The sequence below is a fragment of the Chaetura pelagica genome, unplaced genomic scaffold (assembly GCF_000747805.2).
Source record: "Chaetura pelagica isolate M959 unplaced genomic scaffold, ChaPel_1.0 scaffold13, whole genome shotgun sequence".
Taxonomy (NCBI): Eukaryota; Metazoa; Chordata; class Aves; order Apodiformes; family Apodidae; genus Chaetura; species Chaetura pelagica.
This window is the reverse complement of record NW_009954543.1, coordinates 1650689-1672779: the sequence shown is the minus strand read 5'-3', so window position 1 is coordinate 1672779 and position 22091 is coordinate 1650689. Positions and strand designations below refer to the sequence as shown.

Below are 22091 nucleotides of genomic sequence, written 5' to 3'. Positions count from 1 at the left end.
GAAAGAGTGAAAATGAACATAGAAAGTTCTGCCAAATGCAGCATGAGAGACTGCCAGGAGTGATTACGGGTGGAAGAAGAATAAAAAAATATTTCAATTTCTTTCAGCTACAGTGGCATTCCAATGTTGCTTGCCACTGCAAGTAGAAAAACACTCTTGGCTAGAAGTCCAAGAGAATGGCATTCCTTCCTTTAAACACATGGGTCTTTAAATAAAGGGTAAAAATGTGTCCAGTCAACAACTGTGACAGTTTAGCTATTTCACATGAATGGGAACATTTGTTTGTGCTTTGAAACAATGTGAGGCCTGGTAGTTTCACAAATGTTTTACAAATACATATATTACAAGCAGAATCTATTTGGCTATAATTACTTCAGTCTTAATTTTGTCATAATTGAGAATATTCTGTATTTTTATAATAAAATATTCTGTTCCTGCTCAGACTTGCTAGTATAACATCCAAGTAACTCATCCCCCATCCTATTTGAAATTAACTTTGCACCTTACAAGTCTGGGTTGGAACTCCAATGTCAATAAAAAAATAACATATGAAGGTAATCACAGGCTACCTTACAAATGCATATGTAATTACTGTCAATATATCATACCAGGATAGATATGGCAACATTACAAGTTACTTAAATCCTTTTATAAAGCCTATTATTGTGTTCAAGATCAATTACTCTCCATAAGTATCTGCAATAATGTTTACTCAGTGATCGATTGTTCAGGTTTCCTGAGTCCTGGAAGCTTTCTATCCTGTTGACCTGAATTTCACCCTCCTTGCAAAGGATACAGTGAAACGTACAGTAGTCTTTTCATTAAGCATTCTTTCTCAGTAGGTCAGGATTTGTGACACAGTTTTGAATCCTCATACATCTTCTTGGGGGGTTTAAAGTATGCAATTTATTTTAAGCAACTGCTCAACAGCTGCATTTCATCCGAAATTCTTCTTTGGCAAGTGAGCAGGTTTTTGTTTTAAAAAGGTTACATTTTAGTTTACTTTTAACTGCATAAAACTGATAATCTGTTATTTGCCCAAGATTAATGAAATAATGAATGACAATGTTCTATTTATTTACTACAAAAATCTTTAAGAGACCTGGCTTGAAGGCAAAAAGGAAGAAATACATTTAAAGAGAAGACCTTGACAAGTGAACATTACAATGCAGATTTTTAAAGTCAGTATTTCTTCTTAGAGGCACTCTTAAAACCACTTTCCTGAAGTATTAATAATTTCTGTATCACAGGATAGCAGCACTTTTTTATCTAAGGTGAGATGGGATACATATAATAATTTAATTGAAGCCTGATGTGATTCTTCTGTCACAGAAATGAATTAATCTTACAGGATGATATAAATTCAGAAAAAAACTTTCCCCATCTGCTCAGTTTAAAAGGTAGACATTGTCAGTATGCTTTTCACATTCGGACTGCTGGTACCAATTTTAACTGCATCACCATGCCATTGATTACTGTCAATACTAAAAGTAAAAAATTACTTGAAGTTCTGTACTTACAAGTTGTTAATTTACATCAACAACAAAAATTAACTTTTCGTAGGTAACCAGAATGTCCTTTCCTATGCTTACAGTAAGAAAAGCAGCTTTGGTGAGTAATGCATCATACTGCTATATTAACAGCAAAACAAAAATCTTCAAATTGAAGAGCATCCTCGTAATTACTGTTCCTTTGTATCCACACTTCAAAGAAGCAACAAAACCTTCCAAGGAAAATACACCAACACACACATATACTGAGTAACGTCCAGAGGGAGAGAAGTAAATCATTTTCCTAACTCTTTCATGCTAAGGCAAAGTGGCTTTACCAGAATCTGGACTAGTGCTCTGCTGCTTGAGATCACTTTTAGACAGAACTGGTGGTATACTTTCAGGCTGTTCAGAAGCACAGCAAATACAAGGCCAAGTCCATCCAAAACATCTGGACAGAAGGGTTTTAATCTGGTTCAAAATGATCTCCTATTTTAATTGGGTAACAAAGCAGAAGCCTGGGGGAATGTTAGTCAGTCTTGACCTTGCAGATTACAGAAGGTCTGACTGTTCTCTAGCTTACTACTACACTCCACAGCTTCAGAGGAAATACAGTGCCGATGACCAGGATGTTAATGATCATATACCATCTCATACCCGTGACATGAAATTTGAACAGATTAGAAAAGATTAGATAGTTGTCTAGAACAACAAGTAAAGAATCCAAACATCTGTAACACCTGTGTAACAACCCATTCAGCACTGTGTCACCAGTTTTGGGCAATTCAAGAACAACTTTCTTTCAAAACCCTGATGAAGGCACACATGTCCATGCACAACTGTAAGAGGCCCAGTCATTTCCAGACTCTCCACAGTTAGGTTTTTTAAAGCTATCCACAGCTTCTAATGTAAATTCTGTTTAAAATGCTGAGTCTACCCACACCTTGAGATGAGCTTCTGCTCATCTGGGCAGAAAAGGAGCAAGCCCCTCTTTACCTACTACTGCAGTTCACCATCCATTTTGTTTCTAACCATTGCATCTTTTCTGTTCCAGTGGTGTATTCAAACTCATTCTTAAATGCTACAGAATACAGCAGATGAAAGCTAGAATACAATTGCATTTTGTACTGCTGTAAGTGCACACAACCCAACTAGATAGGCTGGCAAAATTTTTTAACGCATAAGAATTCAGTATTTCCTTTCTTCTAATTGAAAACTTTTGGAACTTGCACCAATAGTCAATGACTAGCTGCAGAAGGAAGCTTCCACTTAGGAAGCAGTATGAATGGTTTAACTGTAATACTTCTGTCCAATAAAGTTTTTGAAAAATGACCTTCTCTCCTGAGTAGCCAAGGGCGAGTAGTGCTCTTTTAATAAAATAAAGAAATTAGCTCAAGATGACATGAAGGCACTATGTCCCACACATCTAATCATCAAATTGTTTTACTTTCCTTAAGATAAAGTCAAAAGAAATTATATTTTTCCCAATCTCTACCTTCTACTTGCTGGTCGGTATGACAGCTCTGAACTGTATGTCTCTATCTTTAACAGCACCTCAGGGAATAAAACCCTGTAGCATGACAGTCGCAAAGTCCTAACAAGCCCCCAAAGCCTATAAGGCTTTCTTTTGCTTGGAAAAGTGCAAGTAGTGTGCTGAACTTTGAGTGTGCAATAATCCAATGTATTCTGCCCTGTGGAGAGGAGACAAGCAGATGGGATTTGACAATGTTACTGCAAGCTGTGCTGCGTGACCTTTGGCTCTCCTTTATCCTCAACAATCATCCTTTAAAAGAAACACAGTTTCTGTGTGTTTCTACAGATCATACCTGTGCAGCATGACACATGCTTGTCCTGTTCGAATTCTAAATATTTGCAAAAAAAGTAACTTTAGGAAATATTTTATCTACATTCATTGCTTTCCTAATAGGTAACACGACTGTGCGGTCTTGATGGAAGAACCCAGGCCCTTCATGCCTCAGTGGAAAACAAGCATCTCTTGGATAACACAAGCCCATGTATGTTACTCTTTTTTCAACACCTGAACACAGATTTGCAAATTAAAACCCAAATGCATATAATTGCATTAAGGTATGGAAATGGAGATGCTTAGCATGAGATCTCTTCTAACAACTGATTATACAAACATTGATGTCTGAAAAGACATACCCCATTTTCCACCTCATCTCATGTTCAAGCAATTCCTTGTATTCAGGTTTCCCTGCAGTTTTATAAATCAATGCAGTGAAGTACATTAGGCTTTTATTTTGCTTTTTAAACAGTGAAAGAAAGAAGAGATTGCTTATTTGACAGAGCAGTCATCTCAAAATAAAAGGTAATTCATCAATTTAATGAAATGAAGGCATTTGCCATTTAATATAACTGAGTGTATATTGAAACCAGGGTAAAATCCTAGCATGACTACTGCCTCATAGTGATTCTCCATCATTTCACCAGAATTCAGCTGTTTCCTCTCGTTCTTAGACCTATTAAGCAACATTCACTTCATCATGGTATCTACTTTAAGAGGTAGAGAGGCAGCTGAAGAAAAAAAATTCTGATAGGAGCATATGCCAAACAAGTGGTGTATTCATTACCTTCTTAGTACTATGGACAACAACAGAACCACCACATGCTGACAATACCATAAAAAGATTCCAAACATCCAGGAAGTACATAAATTCCGTGTTTGTGTTTATTTGTCCTTGAAACAGGAATCACACCTGCTTACACTTTCTATATATTACATGTGTTCCTCCACAAACTTCCCATTTTGTCTAGACAAAATTGTTCTGCCAACAACTCTTCCAACAATAAGGAACTGTAGAAGTGGAGAAGTGTTAAGAGAATAAAACACAAAAACAAAACAAGAAGTACACTGATACCTGCAGACATACATTTTATTTCTTGCCCCAGAAGCCTTGTTTTCATTAGAGAAAAAGGTTCTCCCCACCAAGATAAGCCTTTGGGATGGACACATAACAAAGAAGATAATCAACCTTTGGAAGACTACTTAATTCCAGAGTTCACAGGACCAGTGACAAGAAAACCCAGTTAACACTGTCTCTGACTCCACCTGTTTGAGGGAAGAATGCCCATCACTGAGTTTAGCTTTTTTTCTTTCAGTCATGCAAAGTATACCACATCAAGACAGTCTTCTCAAACACTCTGATAAGGAAATAAGACTTGTGGCAAGGAGAATTACTGGTAAACTTGAAAGGCAAAGTAACTGTTCACTGAGCATGGAACTTAAAACTGCTTCAAAGGGAAACTTAGATCCAGGCTTTCCATTAAAAAAGGCACAAGCAAATCTCAACCACACAGACAAAGAGTAATCCAGAAGATTTGATTTACAAGTTTCAAAAAAAACCTCCTAATTGAAGTTGCCACAAATAAAAACTAACCAATGCTCAGATATGAAAAATGCCACACTGACGGCAACCGAGAAAAACAAAACACAAAAAATTACAAAGAGAAGAACAGAACAGCCAAGAAAAAAATTAATCTGACTGCTTTAAAAAACTCCTCCAAATTAAACATTTGACTCCTTTTCTAAGAAGGTGGCCAGAGGACACGTCAGGGCAGAAACAGAATTGCAGTCACCACCCAGCCTCACAGCTTCTTCATTGCCGTTCCACTAACCCTAGAGCAGGCAATTACAAAGCCTCAAGAGGGCACATAATAATAAGCTTCACAAAGATGATCAACATCGACAGCTTGCTAAACACCCTTTTTATGGTGTCAATTCTCCCGCTCAACAATTTCCACTCCAAATCTTCAGCCTGTTCTTAGGCACAGCTTTTGGGAAGAATTCGAGGAAGCTTTGCATTCCCGTCTCTGTTAGGCTGCAGCCCTACTGCAAGTTCATCCAAAAGTCCCTGTTACTGAACTCCAATGGCTTGTTCTCTAGGCAGAACCCTCCTAATCTGCTGCAGCTGAACTTCCTCAGCCTATCAAGTAGGAAATCCTTTTATTACTCTGACCTATAAACCTCTTATCTCCTAATTCTGTGAGGCTAAGAAATAGTTGTTCTGCTCATTAATTCTACAATGACTGACAGAAGGAGATATATACCTTCTCACTCAAACTCAAGTCACTAGGTTTCATCAAGTTCTTTACTATCTACTTAGTTGAGTCCTACTCCACAAGATTTTATATGAATTGCAATAGCAGTACAGAAGCTTTGCACTTTCCTGAAATATTCAGATTTGATGTTAAAAAAATTTAAAGAACCTGGTTCAACGTAAAGAATTTGTATATTGCCTAATGTGAGAAAGAAGGCAGCAATCTCTGGAGGACAATTCTAAAATTGGAGAGGCCCTACTCCATTCTCTGCACTGTAGATACCAGTTAATTGTTTAAGAAATAAGCTATTATTATTATTATTATTTTTCAAGCAAGTGCATTTTTGGCTATAAGTGCTGTAACTATGACTATAAAGACATTTCACTATAGTTTATACATACACCATTAATCTATAATGAGACCTTTCTTAATAATTTACTATAAACTCATGTAATCCATGACGTTCAAAGACAGCTCAGAAGGAAAAAAAATAACTGTTTGAGTTCTTGGCCTAACTAAGAAATGCTAAAGTTTGCTATATAAAACACTCAATCAAGGAAAAATGAATAAGGTAACATTTTAACCAGAATTGATGTACTCTGTTTCTCTGTGTGAAGTGCAAATTTACTACAAACCATTGCTAAACAGCACTGTAAATATTACAGAGATCATATCATAAGATTTGAAAATACATTCTCATATAATATGGATTTTTTTATATTTATGTACCTGATGGATAAACATAGGCTTGCCTGTGTAATTAAAAAATCTCCAAATCTTTCTATAAAGTTTGTCTGGAGAAAAATGTTAGTGGCAAATTATGTTAAGATCACAAATATCTCACGTCAGTTGTACCTTTTATTTTAACTATAAATGTCACACTTCATCATGCAGCTGTCAGCTTCCTTTAATGTACTAAGTGCTATCATGTAAGTAAAGAACCTGACATGATGTAACACAAGAATTAAAATAAAAAGCAAGTCAGCTTTGACACCATGTCACTTTTCTGTTTGCTGCATATTAAAGGAAAATCCAAACTACAAAAGACAGTCAAGAAAAAAATTTACAAAAAACCCCAAACATCAGCTAATATTTCCCTCTAACGTTATGTCAGATTTCTGTGTTTAGCTTTAAAAAGAAATCCAGAGCTTTAGAGCAGCTAATTAGAAATCAACAGCAAAAGAGATCAAGAAAGCCTAAAATTTTTAGAAAGATTGTATTGTAATAAATACACTTCTAGTTCTGTTCTTAGCTCTATAACCACCAACATCCATGGAAGTAAGCACTTATTCGTAACTTTTTATCCTACACCTTTTCAATTTCTGTCCACTCTGCAGTACTGCTGTGGCGTGTTAAATTTCCTAATGCTTTTCCAGACCAGATGCAACAGCACTTAAGACATACCTGAAGCAATTCCTAGTAATAATAGAGAAATTATGAACGCCAAAGAACTGATACTGAAATTGGTCATGTATTACAAGTTTCATTTTCACTTACTGCATTTGATGTACAACACTAAATAAAAGTGTTTGAAATTTTCAAAAATTACCTTTTGAAAAAAAAGAAAATCATGTACATCTGGAAAAGTATATTGTTAATAATTAGATTTCCTTCTTTACAGTGCTTTTCTGTTCATTTACATAAATTCTAAACCCAGGTATAATATATTATCAAGCTAAACCTTGGTCTAGGGAAAAGTTAGTGGCATCTCTATCAAATACAGAAATGTCATGTGCTAAAAACTCGCTGTGGCCACATTGTGACACATTCAAAACCAGGAAAGAAATAACCAAATAACCACAACAGAGTCTGTTTGCTGGCAGGGAGGAAAGAGGGAAGAAAAAAAAAAAATATAAAAAATCTTAAAAATTTAGAGGCCTGTGCTGCAAATGGAAAGGCTGATACAGCCATTTAAAGAATATTCCTGTAAATTCACTTGAAATATCAAGTTAACTCAAATCCCTTTTCCCCTTTGTGGAAATAAGAAGAAACAGGAACATGGGGTGTCTTAGAAAGTTTTACACCAAATATCCTGTAACTTCACAACCGTTTTCTGCTGACCTACTTCTACACCTTCCTCAGGATTTCAAGGCCAGTAATCTGCTAAACTAACAGTAAAATTAGGAACCGGAACGCTTAGTCTGGAAAATATTTCTATATGAGACCATCACTGCATTTTCAAATGTGCTTTATTTGATTATGACAGTAAATTGCAGGTAAACCAAGAAAATAAAAAACTGGGGTTAATAAAAACAAACACAAAAAGATACACAATTAAAAATACACAAATTAAGTAAACCAAAATAACCTCAGACCTGTCCTAACTGCTGTCTCCCAGTAAACCAAATCCATGAGTAGAATTTGGACACCAACAAAGCTGCTAGGAATTTGATCTGTAAAGACTGCTCTTAAACCAAACACTGCAAAATATACATGGCAACACTTGTACATTTCTAAGAACTTGGGCTGTGTTATACACCTCTGACATTTATGCTGAAGTAGATAACTTTTTTTAAAACTAAAATTATATAGTACTTCTTGAGGACTATATTCAGCTACATAAAGACTTCAGGGTGAACACAATGAACGCACACCTTTAAATTACTTGGTCTATTCTCACATCTTTTTCTAGTCATTGAAATGTGTAATTATTGTTAGAGGCATTTGTGTACACCCGATGGACAAGGAAGGTGTAGCTCTGGTTGGCACGGACACATCCAATTGTGAAAGTTTATGAAATTAACTGGCTATATTAATCCCCATAAACTCTCCTGTACCAGTCTACTGAAGGAATATATCCACAAAGACCTTAATGTTACATGCCTTTATAGAAAACAATGTCCTTGATTTGCATACCTAGGCCTTTAAATGTGAAGTGACAAAAGAACTAAAGTTCAGAAGCAAAATACTCAACCCTTCATTTTCTATACTTTTGACTATTATTATACTTAATATTATAAACAATACAATACAGTCTGAGAACAGAGACTTGCTGAAATGCTGAAATTCCATGTTGAAGCTCCACGTTGAAATGGTGACAAAATAAAACACACTTCATACCTGCACTTCTTAGGTTAGGGTCTAGGTCTGGCATTTCCTTGGACGCTTCTGGACTGACGCTGTAGATAGATGCTCCTGCTTCACTGACAATGCTGAAAAATAAAATCACAAATAATTAAACACCACATAACTTTTAGAGGTAGCAAGTGACTTAATTTAATATTTGGATTGTTTTTTTTTAAAGCCTCTTATTTTAAAAATATTTGGAATCAACTCAATACTTAAAAATTAAGACAGCACAGAAAAAAGAAAAGATGTCTAAACACTTCTCCCTGACTTACGACATCCATTCTTTTTCAATTCTGGCCGCATCATAAATACATACTGTGCACTATATCATCCCCTGTAGTAATCTTACAACAGAGAAAATGAACACAAGGAACAAGTATTACCAAAAGTAAATAGGCAAACCACCTTCCATAAACAAAACAAAAGCCTACCTGACTATTTCAATAAAAGCTCCTGGATTCTAATGTTTAATATCAATTTGACTATTACACGAACCCAAGTTATGAGTGTGTATGCACACTGTCTAAAGGTAACTGCCTAAAATACTCAGAAAAACCCAGCCTGACACAGACAGAGCCACAGAGCTGCGGCTCGCTTCTCAGCGGCATTTAATATCGTCTTCTCCCCGCTCTCACAGCCATTCCCAAAGACAGACAGACTGACTATGTGTCTTCAATAACCTAACAACAATTCATGTATCTTCCACACACCTCCAAACTCATTCAAGTAATGATGAAAAAGTCCCCAATGCAAACCACAACACAATTAAAAACACCTTGAGTGCTCCAGTTCCACTCAAGAGAAAACTGCAATCAAATATTCATAGCCTAAGTTTATTTTCAGCTGTGAAATTTTGACACCACTGAATCAGCAGTATATTTCTTCAAATAACTTCAACACAACTTGAACTTCAGACTGATAATTAAGGCATCATACAACTACTCCATTGGAGATGAATAACATCAGTTTCAGAACCATTTTTATTTCTAGTTTTCCACTTTTAGAATAACATTATCTTTGCCATAATGAGGGAAAACACAGTTCAGACCTTTCAATAAAACCAGTAAATTCGCTTCATATTGTTTTAAAATTAGACTATGAATTTTCATTTTAAGAACATTTAGTAGGTCAAATATTAAATAAAGAAACTGATGCCTAGAAGCCTCTCCCTTTAGAAAAAGCTGAAGAATTGCTCAGCAATAAAACACACTCCTCTTGAGAGTTCCAAGCATGTCAACAATAAACAGTATAAAATGCAGGTATAAAAGACACGTACATTTTGATTGTTGTTTTTACAGTCCTTTAAAAATATACATACATATAAATGATTATCTATTCAATCAAAATTAAATTTAGTACAGTGCTGTACATACAAGTCAGATTTTAGTTACTAGAAACTCAAAAGAACATTTCACTATCAGAGAAAAACTGGATCTTTAAATAAATACAGAGGATAAAATTTGTATTAGCAAAATTGTTCAAAGCAGTTCATCAACAGCCCAAATGAGGCAAATAAAAATAAAACTGCTTACATGATCTTTTAAAAATATTCTCTATTACAGGCATTCCTTCACTCTCATTGGCATTCAGAAAACAGTCCTAGAAAAGACAACTCAGGGTGACCAGCAAAACAAAGTCAGAAATACGGTCATATCACAAAACCTAACCGCTGAAAAAGGGAGATGTTGACAGAAGCCTCATCAAACTGATTTTTCTGATGAACAGGTAGGATAATGAACAATGCAGCTGAACATATTTCTTAACCTGTTCACACCATATAAAGACAGCATTTGGCAAGCGCTCCCTTTTTAAATTGCTTCCAAAACACCACACACATTAGCACATACTTCTAACAGCTTTTAACTACTCACTCCTCAATCTCTTTGTATTTGAACAGACCCAAAAGTTAACCTCTCATGCAACTGCTAAATTTCTTACATTCATGTTACAGTTGGATTAAAAAGTTAGAAAAAAAAGCTAAGAAAAATAAATCATGCTTTGCACACTTTTTTAAAGTGCTGCACTATAAATTGTGTTACTGCACACAGATTACTCCTTGACCCCTCCCCGTATTTTGTGCAGTGAAAAAACAAGGTGGCATGGATGGGAATTCTAACACAGTTGAAATCTTACTGATTCTCATTAATGTTACACTGTCAGTTTTCAGAATTGAGAGGAATGCAGTAATAGTATCATTCTATGGTAGTAAGTGGCTCATGCCAATTTTTAAGGTGGGTAGTACAAAGAGTCCTTGCTAAAATAGTAAATAAAATTAAACTCAGGATGGGAGAAAGCAACAGTTGAAAAGAGCACATTTCCTTTCCTCAAGTGCACGAACATTTATATACCAGGGGGAGAAAGTAGGGGGTAAGCCAAGTAAAAAATTACCTGAAGCAGAAAAACAAAATATAAAAAGGACTTTCAGAAGCAGCATACACTGGATGTTTGATATCCACTCTAAGATGGTTTTGTATACGTGTGCAGTTGTGAAGTATTTGGTGTAGAAGACTTGGAAGTTGCACCTAAGACATGAAAAACCTGGATGGTAACAAAATTTGTTACCCAGAGTAAATGTGTAGGACCACATGCTCCAAAGAAACCACCCTCTGGTACACTTAACCATAGTCAACAAAATTTTTTCAGACATATTAGTAGCTGTCATGCGTTTTGATTTAGTTAGTTTTTAGCTACAGTGAGGCAGTTACTAATGTGACACTGGCACATAAAATACTAAAAGCATTTAGCTTTGTCAAAACACTAAGGTTACTAGCAAAATAGGTTGTGGAATTTTTGTTTGCAGTTGTTATGATTTTACTTTTTGACTAGTCAAGAGACAGTCACTTTGGTTCAGACATTTTGTGTTTTTCTACTGTTTTGGTTTTGTTGTGTTGTTTGTTTTGTGTTTTTAATTCCAATATGCCTCTTTAAAAGGCTATGTAGGATAATTTATGCCAATTTAATATAGTAAAATGCTCTGCATCATGGTTTCAAAGAATATACTTATATCTATGCACATTAAGACAGAACCAAAGATGCTCAAATCCGTAGATTATAGAAATTTGCTCCAAATTACTGTTGTCCACACTGTTTTCTAACCTCCTCTCCCCTCTCCTTTACTTTAAAGGATACAATTTTCAAGAGAGTCCAAAGAAAGCCCTCATAAGAGTTGGTAAAACTGTACCTATAAATCTGTATATGTTCAGAACTATAATTTGTTTCTACTTTGAGTTTTTAAGCCACATAATATATTAAACCAGAAAACTAGTCTCCCCCACCCTCTCATAAAATAAGATCCTTATTTCTGTGCATTCCTTAAGCAGAAAGATTCTTGCACTGACCAAAATCTTAACAGTTAACATTCTTGAAGTTATTTTCCTATTTAAAGTCAAAATGTAGTAGATAAATAAGCTAGTGGTATGAATGGCCAAGTTTCATACACTGAATTAAGAAAAAAGCAGAAAAGAATCTGGAACTGTGTACTGTATTGCCTGCTTCCCACATTAGCCATCCTACAGGTCAGTTTTTTTCCTCAGCGTCTAAATCCAACTACTAAAAAACAAAAGTGCCCAAAGCACAAAGCTGCTACACAGTATTCCGATTTGCTCTTTTTAATTCTACAAACTTACTTGCTGCACAGAAAGTAAGTTTTCGTATATGCACCGGTTTAATTCACATTTGTTAAGACACACTTAAGGCAACCTGAACTATATTCCACTAGCACCACCTGCTGGTCCCTCCGCTTTATGCTGGACATTATGCTTACTGTACTTTAAATATTTTAAAGATGCTTTTAACATTTATTAGAGCAAATATTTTCTGACTCGGCTTAAATAATAATTACATATTTGGTATGAAATAATTTGAAGAGCTGTTCAAAACATTCAGATTTTCAATCTCAATTTTCCCCAGGAAAAAAAAAGCCTTTCTTGTAAAAGGTAAAATAACGTATTCCAATGTAATTTTTTTTAAAAATTATTTTTTAATTAAAAGTTATTACATGCCTACAGACATGCATAATGGTAAAGGTTGCATGCAACAAACTGTACTGCAATTTCATGCACATGCATGTAATGGAACTTTTTTTTTTTTAATTACAAGTTCCTTAGGTAGGAAGTTTTCACTGAAAACCTTTTTAAAAGTATGTGCAAAAACCTGATGTATGTCTAAGACAAGAGATATATACCATGCTAGAGGCTTCTAGGGTTAAAGATGGATGCAGTTTCCTGACATTTTCATGAACATTACCCTCATTTCAGATTATTTTATTACATTGAAGTCATTTCCCCACAATCAAATGCAACACTGGATTAATAACCTGCAGAGAGAGAAAAGCTAACTTTAAACATACATAACTTACTGTTTCTACAGGTTCCAAAACCCTGTCTTAAAGCCTGAAGCCTTTAAAATAACATTTTAGGAAACAATACCAGTACAAAGAAGAGACCCTTGTTAAGAGATAGAAAAAAATCATGGTCACTTGAAAAGCAAAGGACATATGAAATTCAAAATGGCCCCAGATTTTCATATTTAGTCTTAAAATGGTGATCTGCCAAAATATAACTCCTTTTCCAATCAAAATGTAATAATTGTAGTTAACTCCTCTAACCCAACCTTTTAGTTATTAACTGATAAATACATTATTTAAATGCTTATGAGAACAACAGCCAGATGCTTCCACACAGGGCAGAATTAAAGAAGGGTCAAAGGATTATTCAGTGTTACTTTCTCAAATAATTGGCTTAAGAATTACCCAAGACAGAAAAATAAAATAAAATAATAAAATACTTGCTAGAAAAGAATGTTACATGGAAAAGCTCGATTGGAATGCTACAAGATTTAATTATGTTGATAGATTTAGTGATTAAAAACAAACTGAAGAGGCACAGTGAAGACTTAATTAAGAACAGGCTCAAAAGAAGACTGGGCTGTTTCATGAATGAGAAATCCACTGGGCCTTGCTGAAAACATAGAAGTCACAACTAGCTCCAGAAGAGCCTAAACCCAAAAATGGTTGAGAGTTACGGAGTGCTAGAGAAATAGAATGTCTGTGTCTGTTCCTGTATGTCTCCCTACACACCCATTTTTGACAACTAATGGAAAACACCTAGGAGAGGTCAAAGACCTCTGTATATGAAACAGCAACAATCTCTTTATTTGCATTTTTACCTGTGTCTCACTCTTTCCTCTCCTGTCAAGCAGGACGCTACCCATGGCAAAAACAATTCTGACAGCCCCTCCAACTCCTCCTCAATACCAACAGCAAGCTTGAAGTTTTTTGCCACCATGGGCAGTTGTTGCCTGCCATTCTCAGGGTCTCACAGTCATCTACATGAGCAATCTGGTCTTTATGTGCTATGCACAGCACCATTCCTTCTGCTGGGGAGGAGATGAACACAGCCGACTGGAGACCGCAGTCTAGAGCAGGTTGGGCGAGACGCTGTGATTTATTCAGCCACACTCACTTCACCACAGGGACAACAGGATACACCAAGATTGACAGACTCTGGCTCTGACACAGCTAAGCCATTATTTTATTTTTTTTCTTATAAGGAACATATGTCATGAAAGTGCAAGATAAAAAGGTGCTGGTATATACTCAATAACGTATTCCAATAATAAAAAACCTGAAAAGATATTTAACAGCCTGTTCATTCTGACAGAAGAGATTAAATTGAAAATCTGGTCTGTCCCCCACCTCCAATGAGCTAGTGGTATGGCAAAGGAAGATGTCAAGATCATGAAAAAAGATTATACTAGAAAGCAATCATCATTCAACAGAGGTAAGCCAAAACCCATACAATTCACCTATTCTTTTAAATAATCTAAATACTTAGCTTTAAAGTTTGACAATATATAGAACTCATGAGATATTCCAGTTTTACATATATTTTCCAATGACAAAATATACTGTTGGATAGGAAAGGAAATTTCATTGATTTCCACTGCTTCATCAAAACTTCCAGTCTTTTCATACTACCCAAGTTTTGCTTATGTGGAAGTCCAGCTCTCCAGATCAGTCACATCATACAGTTGTTATAGTCTGTTTTTGCAAAAATACTGCAGAAAAGCTCATAGTGACTCACAGTGAAGCCATTCAATTAGATTGGGGGATAAAAGGGAACAAGTTTTAAAGAACAGCTTGTGCTCTGATGCTCAGAGCACACATGAAGTTAAACCCACGAAATGTCTTCAGACAGCAAAACAAACAATAAGCAGTGGCACAGACCATGCATTACTGCTCAGCCACATTCAGGAAACTTCCATAGAAAATATTGGGTGACATTCTGCTCACAAGTGTCTTGAATTCACAACATTAAAGTCTGCAAATGTTTCTACCACGTATGAATGAATTTGCTTGGCATTTCAGAAAGTTCTCAAGAAATTACACCATACAAACAAGAAAGCAATCTTGTCCTGACCAACTCAGTCTACTTCTTGAGGCAAAAATTATTAAACTTTTTCAAAAACAGAAACTCTGTCATGCCGCAAATTGGAACACAGAAAAACAGTATGTATTTCAGTCACAAACCCTACTTTTGAAACAGCTTGCTGACCCTACAGCAAGGACAATTAACAAGCATCTTTTAAAGCACCTTCTGAAATGACAGAATTTCAGGGCAATCATCCTTGCGTTAAGGATTATTTCTCTCCTGTTCAGACACAAATGATATTTAGCATTGGTCAGGCTGATGGTTTTCCTGCAAGACAGTGTAAATCATTAGAACCTACTGAAGAGAAAAGAAGTAGGCCTGTTTCTAACAGTGTTTAGCAAGAGAATCTAACCACCATTTATATCATTGCTTCAAATCATTAATATGGACTTATCTTAAAACAACATTAAGTCTTAGAACAACTTCTTATTTTCTGTTCTTCCAGTATGCTTATGCAGAACTAAACTTCACTACAGGATTGAAGTATATCCAGACGGAAAACAATATATAAAAGAAAAAATTAATGGATTGAAATACGAAATTAGTGTCTTTCAACAACAGATAAAATGCAATAATACATGTCTGTTTTATAAGCAATTAAAAGGAATACAAAGACAGTTTAACTAAAGAGACCTGCATTCAAATCTCAGAAGAAATTTTATGAAAAAGACCAAAAAATTACTAAGTATACTTAAAATGCAGTTATTTAAAGTTTTCTTTAAGTACTAACCACTCCATGGCAAGCTGGGAAACGGAGCCAACAAAGCCCAACAATTTAGACTTTCACTGTTTTGGAGTATAAAAGAAGGCTGTGTACTGATTTTACAGTCTAAGAGCATTTTGCCAGTAATCAAACATAATAAAAGAATATTTCAAACATAAGGACAATTATGTTGCAAGCCACACAACCTGATTGCCTATTTTTTAGCACAAGACAGGTTTCAAGAATTTGGGAGGAGCAACTGTGGCATAGGATCTAAAAAGCTTCTTCTTTTTAAAAGGTATTACTTTGGAGAATGTAGCCCAGCTCTATTAGCTTCCAGATTTGGACAAATGCAGAAAATGTATCCCACGCAAAATATTCCACTGATTACAGAATCAGAAGTTCAAAATCTTCTGAATTCAATTCTTCTGGAGGGGAATCTCATTCCCCTCCCTAAAGAAAAGAGTTGTAGAATTTCCTGCCATTAGAACAGTAAGACAGTTGCTACTTGCAGCAGAATAAAGTAAGTTTGAGAATTATTGCGCGAAATAACAAGGAGTTACCAAGCTTTAATTTCTTCTGCATTAGATGTAAGTTACTGTATTACACTAAAAAAAAATAACTGCATAGCTATGGCCTGGAATCTTTTATTCATCTGTGTAAGAACCATGCCCTCAGCACATCCCTGCAAAGGGAAGAATGATCAGATATCTGTCTTCATCTTGTCTGAAAACGATGACATTTTTCAGCAAGAAAAGGGTCCAAATGGCAGGTGTCAAAGAGCTTTAGCTTCACACGTGGTGCTAGGAGGCAGAAAAAACAACAGTAGCGTGTGGCCATGTCAGAGCTGCACAGAAGCTGCCGTACAAGTGCATATCTGAAAAGAGCAAACCTCATAGCCTGTTAAATCAATCTAGTGCCAGATGCTGTTATCAGAACAAAACTGGTGCGGCGGGTTCATCCCCAGAAGAAATACATGTCCCATATCTGCAGTGAAAAGTGAAAGACCTAGGGTGGCATGTCTCAAGACTGAAGGTGACAGTCACCTGTGACTGCCCCCACCGCTTCCTTGACAGTTTCAGAGAACAGGTCCTGTCAGTGCTCATAAAGCAGCTGGAGCTGAAGCTTCTTTCTACTTTTGCAAAGAGCTTTAAAATCTGAACTCCATGTCCAATATCTACTTCTAAGTTAACCATTCAACTAAAATCCAGTTAAGTCATGTATTTTTGCTTTAAAAGCTGTAGTATAGTAGGAACCCAAGAGAGTATTTAACTACTGCTCTTCCCCCTGTTGCAACAATGTCATGAAGAGAAATTGTGGCAATAAAGATAACATTCTAGAATGCAATATTATGTAATGTCATATATACCTAATGTATGAAGACAAGTTAAAAAAAAGGCATATTTTATGTGATTAGAAATATGATAGCATTAAAGTAATTCTAAGCAGTATGAATGATAAACATTAAAAAAATGTTTAGAAGTTACCTATCTGTAGCTAATTAACAGCAGAACGAAGGAAATACAGTAAAAAAAAGGCTTCAGGAGTGACATAAGAAATAAAAACTCTAGAGTCCACATTAAAAAATAAAAGAGATAAAATGGGTATGGTCAACACCACTCCTGCCAATGCTCACACAATTTTACCCAACTAAATTGTCCCCATGACCTCAGAAGTCCTAAGGTGGTCTTACCTACTGGGAGGGAGGCACAGGGAAACAAAGAAACAAACCATTTTGGCAGTTACACTTCAAAAGAAGAGAAACACTAGGTGATGCTAAACACTCAAATTTAATATATTTATAGACACTCTTGAAATGAATTTGCTTAGATGCATGCATTGAAAACATGGCACGGTCCAAAAAAGATGGTACCGCTGCTCCCCCTAAAATGTAGCTAAACTGTTCCACACTGAAGAAAGAACTCAATGAGCAGCTTCGCTTAGCCCCTGTCCTTTCCAGGTCTCAAGAGCTTGATGAAGCCAACAAGTCCAATACAAGACCATAAAACAAAGAACACTAAAGGAAGCTGCAAGTTCCAGAGCAGAAGGCCATAACCAACACTGTCCTGCAGGCAGTTCCTTCTCAGCTCAGACAAACAGAGAACCCTGCAGTGGTAGCACATGGGGAAAGCTGGTGTTTCATGCAGCCCATCTCCAGCCATGCAGGATCTTGCAAGAGATAAGACCTACTCTGGCTGCTTTTCGAAACAGCAGAGGCAATGGATAAAACCCAAGAGCTCAGCAATTCATGTTCAAGCATAGTTATTCAAGTTGGAGAATTATAAGGTACCAAGGTTACCAAGGTTTTGGGAACAAATAAGACTTAAAAAAAAAAATTTAAAAAAATCCTGCCTGTAAAGCAGATAAACTGTTATTAGCAGTTTACAGCTGGAGAAAGTGATGTCTGCCTAAAGCCTGGCCAATTGTCAACCCAAAACATTTCCCTATTGTATGCCATCCTTCTCCTGTAGAACACAGGACAATTAAGACACAGATGATACACTAAGGAGAGGCTATCAGGATCTCCAGTGAATACAGACCTCTCAACCAGTTAATTTGTTAGCACACTTCATAGAGCACTCAGATTTAGTAAAGTAAACATACAAGAAGTGTCACACACCAACCGTCTATTTGAAACTATCTAGAAAAGCTATAAGGACATGCTATGCAGCTGCTGTAACTACTTTTAGAAATAATTTTTATCTGGTAGAACAGGCAACACAGATGCAACAACTATTATGGCTAAAACACAGTTAGTTATTATGCCAGACCAAAGGCTGGAGCTTAGAGTCATGTTAACTCTCATGGAGACTTTGTCCTCAGAGTGGAGCATAACTGGACAAGACCACAGCATATGGAGCAAAATGGCTCTTGGAGAACAGCACCTCTAGCAACTGTCATTTTCTTTAATGCTCACTCTGGGCAGTTGGGAGGCAGCCCGGCCAGCACTGCCGTGCAGCTGCCATAGCCTGATTCATGCAAAATTCTGACCTGTAGCTTTGGCTCAAGTCAAGCTTTATTGTGTTCTTTCCCCCATCCAACAATATCACTGATCTTAGTACTTAATTTCTCCTTAGCAAGCTACACTCTCTCCAGCACAGACCCAAGAGTTAAGCTGGAGTCAACGACATCCCTTCTATTAGGGCTGAGCAATGCAATAGAGACTGTCAGCAAGGTGTGAAGGAATCACAGATACCTCAACTGCTCCTCCTCCGTCTTCCCTTTCCATCTCCCTCAACATTTAGGCTGTGCCTGCAGACATATTAAAGTTTTAAACTACAAACACTTTTTGGTGCAGTTTATTGAAGTATCCAGGTTTTCCAGAGAGAACTCAAAATAAATTAAGTTTTCTGGAATCTCAATTATTGCTGGCAGGAAAACTTCTTTAAGGTATTAAATACTATGGAAAAGTGTAACCACGTTTTTCTAGCCATGTAATTTCTTTTCTTTACTGTGATTTGGAATTCACCTTAAAAAAAAGCTGACTGCTTTAGTTCACAGAAGATTCATTTGCCTCCTGTGTTTATTCTCCAGCTCAACATACTAAAGACAAATGTTACATAAAGTAAATGATGCTTCATGCATCAAAATTATATGCTGTCTCTCAAAAATAATTTCTGCAAACTTAATCATGACAGTGCCCTTACAATTTTTGAAGTCCTCTTTTTTGTTTCATTTTTTTACTACAGGAAAAAACAGTTTGCTTTGACATTTTTCTATACTCTAGTTTTTGATCACTGTTGAAAGCTGACATTGATCAAAAAAAAGTGTTCCATTCTGTTCATCAAGGAAATTGTTTTTCCTCATTGGAAAAAGACTGTTAAATTGAAGTACTAGTTTAGTGCTTCCAGCAAAATCTATTAATCACCTATGACAGCATAAAAGAATTATAGCAACAGACAGGGAAAAAAACCCCATGAAAGTTCAGAAAAAGAGTAGGTTATTCATTCTTCAGAGAAAGGTAACGATTTTGATGCAAAACAAGAACAAAATACCAAATTAAGTTTGCTTTACCTTAACATGTTGAGTTACAAGCTTTATAGCATGGTTACTTTTCTCAGCCACAGATTTAAAGAAGTAGTACTCAAATTTCTGTAGAACAATGTAACTAGACTGAGTGCTTTGTTATTAAACTATACAATTTTATCTTTTTAGGCTTCTCGTGCTTCTTGTCTTCTCTGGTGCTCCTCATTGTCATAGTTTGATATTATTGTTTTATTGATGATTTATGCAACTGCTGGACATCTACAATAAGAGATGCTAATCTGAATCAAATATCTTCAAATGAAAGTGAGGTAAACAGTTGTAGTATGGTTTATCTGTTAAACATTTAAGCAGTGGATACTGTCTCACTTTGTATTACAAACAGATGTATCAACTTCACAAAAAAACCCAACAAACCCACAAACAAAAATAACCACCAAATCCCCACAAATTTGAAATGGATTGATAAATTGCATGCTTTTTCAGAAAACAAATTATTTTAGTAAGACTGTAACCAAAAGAGGGAGAAAACTGACAAAAATAAATATCTGGAATTAGTGAAAAGTTCGATTAGTTCGTGCTGTATTTGTTTTGCCCCTTCTATTTAAAGGGAATAATTTTTTCCCTCAGGTTGTGACAGATCCACATTGGAGACTTTCCATGTGTAATATCACTAAAACTGGCATAAGCATATGCTGAAAGACCACTTCATTTAAAATGTATTTTTCATCCAGTTACAGACACTTAAAAAAAATTCTTCTGGACTTGAATGTCATATGCTTCATTTCTACCCAATTATTTTTAGATTAAAGAACCCCAACTATAATATTTTTTTCAGTTATCCAAATACGAAAGCATAGAGTAAGACAGCTTTTTAGTTTTTTAAAAGATATCCTCACATCTAAATAAAAAACGCAGCTAAATTATGTCTTATTTTTTACACTACATTTCCATTCATGGGTTTGATACACAGTACATATACTCAATCACCCGAAACTCTAGCAATAAAATACCTTAAAATCATGTAAGGGTTCATTAACACATTTATAAAACTAATTACTTGTGATTCCAACAACAAATATTTTGCAGAAAAAAAAATTTAGAAGGTGCATCTTTTTGAACATATTATCCCTCTTTTTGACCCTCCATTTTATAATTGGAAAGTCTTCTAGGAACATCTGACGAGTTGTGGGTCACAGTTGCACAATTTCAAACTAAGGCACTAATGAAAGTAAAATAGTTGAATCATCCTTTCAAATATCACTGTTGTTTTCTCTACCAGATAGCAAAGCTTACACCAGGAAGTTCATAATTGGGTTTTTGTTGGAAGGAAAACAAATATTTAAAAAATAATCCATAAACAGCCCAAGTTCCACCCAAAATGAAAGCCCCAGAATGAACTAATGATGTCCTTCTTACATCCAAAGTTCTGTTCTCTCTCCCCATTTCACATGTTACTTTAACATGAGAGCAAGCTATTTCAAAGCTTCCCTGACAGTTCATATCTGCAAAGGAAGGTACACTGGAACTTGAATGAAGAGTTGAGCAATGCTTGACTGAGGAGTATTACAAGAAGTGCTTAGATCAGAACTTACACCTACAAGTATTGACACCTTATTGTATGGGCAAAGGGTATCGACTCCAAAACCAACTTTTCTTGATTGGTCATTAGATTCCTATGTCTGGATCCTGCAGGACAAACCATCAATGAAGAGCAAGGGTCTTGGAATGACTTTTTCAGGTTTTGGAAATTGCTGAATGTTAGGGAATCATGACAGTTAAAAGGTACCTCTGGAGATGAGCTGGTCTAACATACTTGCTCAAAGGTCACCCAAAGCAAGATGCTCAGGGCTGTGTCCAGTCAGTTTTCAAATATTCCATGGGTAGAGAGACTCCAAAACCTACTGCATATTAACAGGAACACTTCAATCCTCTGTAGCTGAGAATTGAGATTTTGGTAATATTAAACCGAGGTTCATAATTTTTTTTGTGGCAGTTTAAAAATTTAGCACCATGTACATGTTTCAGACAAGTACGTATCTGCCCTGCAATAGCGTCTGGCTATTTAAAGAGTTAGTGTTCTTTAAGAGTTAACTCTTGTTTTCAAACAGTACTGCACTGAAAATTCACTAAAAAATCCTGGTTTCCTCAAAATGCTATAAGCAAAAAAAAACCCCAAACCAACAACCCTGAAATTACTTGGAAATTAAATTAATGAAAATGTGTGCCCCATTGATTTCTGCAATGACAGAGTACCCCCACTTAATTGCAAGTGTCTGATGTTAATCTGTTAAGATTATTCTTCCAATTGATAACAAATGGCTGCACCTAAATAAATAAATAAATAAATAT

At 35.8% G+C, this 22091-nt stretch overlaps 1 protein-coding gene across 1 annotated transcript in view; it reads right to left on the bottom strand.

Moving 5' to 3' along the window:
- Positions 1-22091, bottom strand: part of SRBD1 (S1 RNA binding domain 1) — a 118822-nt gene that overhangs the window by 53785 nt on the left and 42946 nt on the right. Inside the window, exon 14 of the mRNA XM_010004937.1 lies at positions 8613-8704. Within this exon, the coding sequence (XP_010003239.1) occupies positions 8613-8704 (92 nt within the window). The remainder of the gene's footprint in view (positions 1-8612; positions 8705-22091) is intronic.